At 39.1% G+C, this 6,153-nt stretch overlaps 1 protein-coding gene across 2 annotated transcripts; it reads left to right on the top strand.

The window, feature by feature from the left end:
* Positions 1-35: 35 nt before the first annotated feature.
* Positions 36-5,854, top strand: c7h9orf64 (chromosome 7 C9orf64 homolog). Of its 2 annotated transcripts, none has more exons than XM_041042566.1 (7): positions 36-137; positions 1,210-1,406; positions 2,249-2,396; positions 3,321-3,433; positions 4,115-4,258; positions 5,006-5,201; positions 5,296-5,854. In XM_041042566.1, exons 2-7 carry the CDS (start codon positions 1,218-1,220, stop codon positions 5,523-5,525), a joined length of 1,020 nt encoding a protein of 339 aa, XP_040898500.1. In that variant the 5' UTR covers positions 36-137; positions 1,210-1,217; the 3' UTR covers positions 5,526-5,854. The 2 variants fall into 2 exon arrangements, with proteins under 2 accessions (XP_040898500.1, XP_040898499.1); XM_041042565.1 differs by having other exon boundaries at positions 91-137; positions 1,189-1,406.
* Positions 5,855-6,153: the final 299 nt, after the last annotated feature.

Genomic DNA, 6,153 nt, shown 5'->3' with positions numbered 1-6,153 from the left:
TCTGATTGGTCTATCAGTCTGTGGTGCGTATACAACGGAGGCTTTGATTGGTCAACAGCTCGAAACCAGGTAGTGGGAATACGACGCAGCACGAGTTTGCCCCATAGGTTTGCACAGTGCTTTATTTGCATTCATCGGTAAGTTGAGGAAAGCGTCAATTCATGAACGAATAAATAAGTAATGAATAAATACGATACAGGAAATTTGTATCTAAAAACGTATGTTGTTGATTCATGGCGTGGAAGCTCAGTTGTGTCCGTATTAGTGGCGAAACTCACGTCTTAGTGGACTTTGCTTGTTCCAGTTTATCAATGAAATGTAATGACGTGATATAACTGAGCCACTTACAGACACACGGATAATAGTGCTCTTTTTCAGGAAGGAAAAGAAAAAAAGAAAAACAACAACTGAGCTTTTTTTCGCAGAGTGGAGAGTAAATCATGTGACTCATCACAGAATGAGCAGTGAAAATGAATTTCATTCAGTAGGCCACTGTGTTTGTGCGTCACAGTGTCCTATTATCAGTCTGACAGAGAAGGCCTCATTAACTCACAGGCAATGGACACTTCAGGCAGACAGAGAGGGATATAATTTTCAGAATGGAAGGAGTTTGAAAACCAGCATCAATGTCTTGCACAAGTGACAGTGTGCATCTCAGAGCTCCAGCAACACTGTGGAGGTTGACAGTGGTGGAAGTATTTGGATCCTTTACTTAAGTAAAATTAGCAGTACTGTTTTTTGTTATTTTATATCCTTTTGGGTTGTTTAATTTACTGTTTAAAAGTGGATCATATCATCATCATGAAACTATATCGCTAAAGAATAGAAATATTTTCTTTTCAAAAAGAAATGTTTTTGCTTTGTTACATCTCTCCTATCTTCATTATGTTTTTTCAATGTGAATTATCTAATAAAGCAGGGAGATAATCTATAAAATGGCACGTCCCCAGAGATGAATGTAGGATATTGCTGTTTCAGTATGAAAAGGGCACTGGCATTCACACTCCCCCTACACCCACCCATGCATGCTCATAGAACCTGCTCCTGAAGTCTCTGTTTTTTACTAGAACTAGTCTACTCCAGGTTTATTTTGTCATGAATGTGTTTACTTCCTTAGACTAATCTAGGCACTGCTGGGGAATGTGTTCATATTTATGTTTGCTTGTTTTCCTTTGTGTGTTCCTTCAGTTGTGTCTTTGCTCCATACAGTATCCATCATGGAAACACCTCTGCTTCCTTATGAGTCTGGTCGGTTCATAGCAGAGCGGAGTCGGGATGTGTCTGTGGAGGAGGAAGGAGTGCAGAAGGCGGCAGAGATGCTCTACAGTCTCCGACATAGTGATAGTCTGTCAGCCAGTGGCTGGAAGAAGGCAAATCCATTGGCCCCAGAACCCACATCCGACCAGGGGAGTTTGTGAACAGCTGGTGCCAACCAGAGTGCTAATTACATGCTCTCATTATCCATAAGTAGTGAACAACGTGCTACATAGAAAATTGTGTTCAGTGAAAATGAAGAAGCAGAAATATTGCACAAATATTCAGTAATGGAGGTGACAGGTGATAAACCTTGGGGCTCACACGTAGAGCGGGACCACAAAAATCCTAGAAGGATGCATGATTGAATTACTCATGTCTACACCTCTGCTAAAATGGAATGAATGACAGAAATTTCAGATGATTTCTGATTGTCTAGCTTAGTCTGTATCTGTACATTTAGGACAATTTGTAGAAATGATTAATTGCTGCTTCTGACAGTTAAGAATACCTTTAACAATCGATTAGTCAATCAACAGAAAATTCTATGAGCAGCTTACTAGATACTTGATAAATTTTCTAAGGTGTTTATCGAGCATCGTTTGATTGTTCTAGCCTCTCAGACGTGTGAGGATTTGCTGCTTTTCTGTGTTTTGAATCATAAACTGAATATCTTTGAGGTTTAGACTTTTGGCTGGATAAAGCAAAAGGTTTGAAGAGGTCATCTGTTGTTCTAGGAAATTGTGACAGACATTTTTCACTATGTTATAAATTTTAAACACTTAATGAGAAAAATTATTGGCAGAATAATCAACACTGAGGAAAAACAACAAACTAAACATGGGCTTCAAAGCGGAGAAACCCTTCCAAAGACTTTATATTACATTGCATTAACTGCTCAGTACATGGTTTAAGCATTTTGGTGGCTCTCTCAGCTTCTCAAGTTCTCAGCCTTTTGTTCTGTCTTAATAACTTATGTCTTTCAACACTGCAGGCCTTGAACTGGGTGTTTGTGGTGGACACTATGAACTTCTCCTTTTGGCCAGAGAAAGAGATTCAGCAGTGTGAGGTGAGCTATGAAGGGACTACATACACAGGCTACATGACACTGTGTGCCGCTATCACCAGGGCCATGGAGGAAGGTGAGAGGATGTATGGTATATCATTAAATAAAAAATGATAACATGGACAGCAGAATTTGGCTTGTAAGTTGTTGTTTTTTTTGCTTTGCCTTTTTTTTAATCATAAAAAGGTAAATATTCGACCTGTAGTAGCATCTTTTTGTGTGAAAAACACTTTGGAGCCTGAACCAGTTCAGGCACACATCTGACCTCCTTTCCCAGGTGTGAAGTTGAGGTGATGAAACATGGCTGTTACTTACATTTGTTGAGCAGCTTTTCATCAAAATTACACAGAAGACAAACCAGATTCTACAAGCAGCCTGGGTGATACAAATGTCAGAATTATGAAGAAGAAGTAAGGCTGTGCTCTAACAGTGAAACATGACATCTGTGCCTTTTAGGTTGACTTATCCTTTTTGTCAGAAGCTTCGTCTCGGGAGGAAAAGATGTATATTCAAGCCCTTTTTGATTTCTCTTTTAGGTTATCTATTTTCTGCGCTTTTGTTTTGCACTGCTATTGCCAATTATTGTGTATGCGCCCTTTACTTGAACTTGGACTGCTGGGAAATTGCTTGTAGCTCTGCATGCGGCTGTGCATCATTCATAATTAGCGTGAATGACTCCGGATATGAATCAATTATGTCTCATATGGAATAGTGCTCTCAATGTGTGGTCGCTGTGGCCTTTATAATTACAAGAGAATCTCTCAGAAAAACACAGGTAGCTTTGCTCCAGAATGTGAATCTCAAGGGTTGACAGCATGAGATCAGAACAAATTATGTCTTTTGAGCCTCTTGCGAGAAATGGCTACTGTGGAGTTGTATTCCTGTTATTATGGGAAGCTGTAACTTCATAACTTAGTAGCTTTGAGAGTCCTCTTTCTCTCCAGTAGTTCCTGTCTCAAGATAAATCTGTCGAGCTGCTCCTCTTCTCCTCACTCCACAGGTATACCCATCACTGATCCCAAGTACTTCTCTCAGATGAGTGTGGAAGAGCTGGGACATGTTCTTCGATCAGACAATGAAACTCCAATGCCGATGCTTCAGGAACGCCACAAGGTTCTAACATTATCATGTTAATGAACCCATAGCCATGATGTCAGGGATGTAATGATACAGCTAATCCACAGGTCACATCAGTAATGTTACTTTGGTATCATAGCATTTGATGCACCTTCAGTATAGCGATGAAAAGGATGCCCAGAGTTGCGCCTTGCATTTGCAATTTAAGTGTAATATTTGACTCTTCTGAATGCACAGCTGACTTTTGCTGAAGCAATTACTAAAGCAGTTCTTTTCAGCTAAGAGACAAATAGATGTGGTGAGAAAAACAGAATGGATCATCTTATCTCTCTAATCAATAGACTGAATATAGAAGGTACAGTGAATCAAAAACCAACGCACTGTTACATTCCATTTTACATAACGTGTCTGAGATTTTATTGTTGTATTCATATGGCAGCTGTATAGATGTGTATTTTATTTTTCTTTGTATGAACCTTCAACCTACTATAATAATACTTTACAGATTAAATCATTTTATTATCTTTTTGGATAAATGTTCAAATTAACTAAGAAAACTAATAGGTCATGTAATTGCTATATTTTGTTTATGAGTGTTAAAATTGTAGTGTTATTACCTCAACTGTATTTTCTTTATGTTAAATGGAAAGTGAAAGTATGCAGCTTGACCTTCTGCTCTTCATCGTTGTCAAATTTGAACTGAATGTGTGTAACAAGGTGCTGACTGAAGGCGGCCGCGTGTTGCTGGAACATGGTGGAAGCTTCCGCAGTTTTATCAGCCAAGCCGGGAACGATGCCCGGAAGATGGTGGAGCTCATCGTGGAGAAGATCCCTTCCTACAGGGATGAAGCTATGTATGAGGTTAGAGATATACTGGACCTTTTCTAAAATTGTAAAACATTTCATGTTTGGGAATGGGCAGAGAAATGTACATGTTCCACAGAGAAGTTTTCTTTATTTTACTTTATTATTTATTTTCTGTAAATGCAAAGTTCAGGTTTGTAGAAATGTTGTCTAGTTGTTGAGTTGTCTAGATTTTAGTTTGTCTACGGTTTCACAGACAAGACATTGAATGTTTAAAACATTAATCTCAGATATTAAAATAATAATAGATAGATTACAAACAAAATATAGCTGCCAGAACATTTGGAAGAATTATCTTTGGTGTTCACGTCTTTTATTTTACAGAATAGAGGCCATTGGTTACCTCAGATTTCCTCTTGAATTCACTGAATGTAAAAGAAATGTACTGTACATGTGCAGACATTTTAAATTCATAGTCTAATAAAAATATACAATGTTTATAAAACGTCTTGAAAGCTTATAGGATGTGTATTTGATCTGAGATAGATGTATGCATTTGGAGAGGATAAATTGTGATGTTAGAGTTCCATCTCCTGGCCAAGGACAGTGTGGCAATATTTCTAACTCTCTCTCTCATAGTCCGTGAAGAAGCAAATAAATAATGTGCACTCTAAGCACACACATTGTTGCCATTATGTTTTTGTCTAGTAATAAACAACAATGGGTTAGGCACAAACAGATGTTTGAACAAACAGCACATACAGTATGAGTAGAGTATAATGTATAGTGTCCTGTTTCTTTTAGGGGAAGAGAGTCTCATTTTACAAGCGAGCCCAAATCCTTGTGGCAGATTTCTGGGGCGTCATGGAAGCTAGAGGAGAGGGCGATATCATTAACATGGACAGCCTCACGATGTTTGCAGACTACAGGGTCCCACAGGCCCTCGTCTACCTTGGAGTACTGCGATACTCTGACACACTGATGCAGATGCTGGAAAGAGGTGAGACGGGAGTGTGTGCATAAATAGATTAATCATTTAAAAATAGTACCATGTAATCACTCTGTGTTATGTGTTTGTCTCCCATTTCTTTCAGGCGAGCTGCTGTGTTCAGGGGACAGGAGAGAGGTTGAGATCCGAGGTTGTTCCATTTGGTCTGTGGAGCTGATCAAAGACCGACTTCACAAGCTGGTGCAGGAGAGAGACGGACAGACATGCAACATCAACTCCGCAATCATTGACTTCTACCTGTGGCCTTACGCCAAGCAGCACCACGAAGAGATGGCCCACATTCCCATACACCACACACGCTGTATTTACTACTGATGAGCTGGCTGGCAGTATTACATACAGTAGGCTGCACTTCTCAGTGTGCAGCCTTGGCACCAGTGCCTTTCCCTGGGATAAAGCCAAGCATGTCCCTGTGCCAGATATATGTACAAATTGGATTCTCTCTGGCTGTAATGGAAACAGGTGTGAAGTTTAAATGTAGCTTGTTTATCTATGTGGGCAGTAGCTCTGTTGTCCCTTTACAGTTAATTAAAGTGTTTATTGTTGATAAGATGCAACATTTTTAACAAACTTCTCGCTGTAATGGAGAGCAAGTGATTGTACATTCCATGTGAACATATACTGCATATCTGCTGCAGTTTTCATTGACACCAGACAGTGAAAATAAAATATTTTGGTTAGATATTTTTTCTTTTTTTTTATTATTTCTTTTACAGGAGTGTTGCGATAGATTTGTTTCTAGGGATCATGCTTCTGCATCCTTAAAGCAGGATACCTGTAGGACAGCAAAAATCATTTGTGCTAGCCAAAAGCTGCCAGACCGTATGGTAACTTTATCTTCTACTTTATTTCATTTTCTCAAATTGTTGAAAGGGTAATTTTATATATTATATATATTGTTTTCAAAGACAAGAAGCGGTAGCACGCTCAGAAGATGGCGCTG

Source organism: Toxotes jaculatrix, chromosome 7 (assembly GCF_017976425.1).
Source record: "Toxotes jaculatrix isolate fToxJac2 chromosome 7, fToxJac2.pri, whole genome shotgun sequence".
NCBI lineage: Eukaryota > Metazoa > Chordata > Actinopteri > Toxotidae > Toxotes > Toxotes jaculatrix.
This window is presented reverse-complemented; position numbering and strand designations above follow the sequence as displayed.

Coding starts and splice junctions, on each gene's coding strand:
- c7h9orf64 (XM_041042566.1), top strand. CDS start 1,218: ATGGAAACACCTCTGCTTCCTTATGAGTCTGGTCGGTTCATAGCAGAG. Junction 1,407..2,248: donor CAGAACCCACATCCGACCAG/GGGAGTTTGTGA, acceptor TCAACACTGCAG/GCCTTGAACTGGGTGTTTGT. Junction 3,434..4,114: donor TGCTTCAGGAACGCCACAAG/GTTCTAACATTA, acceptor GTGTGTAACAAG/GTGCTGACTGAAGGCGGCCG.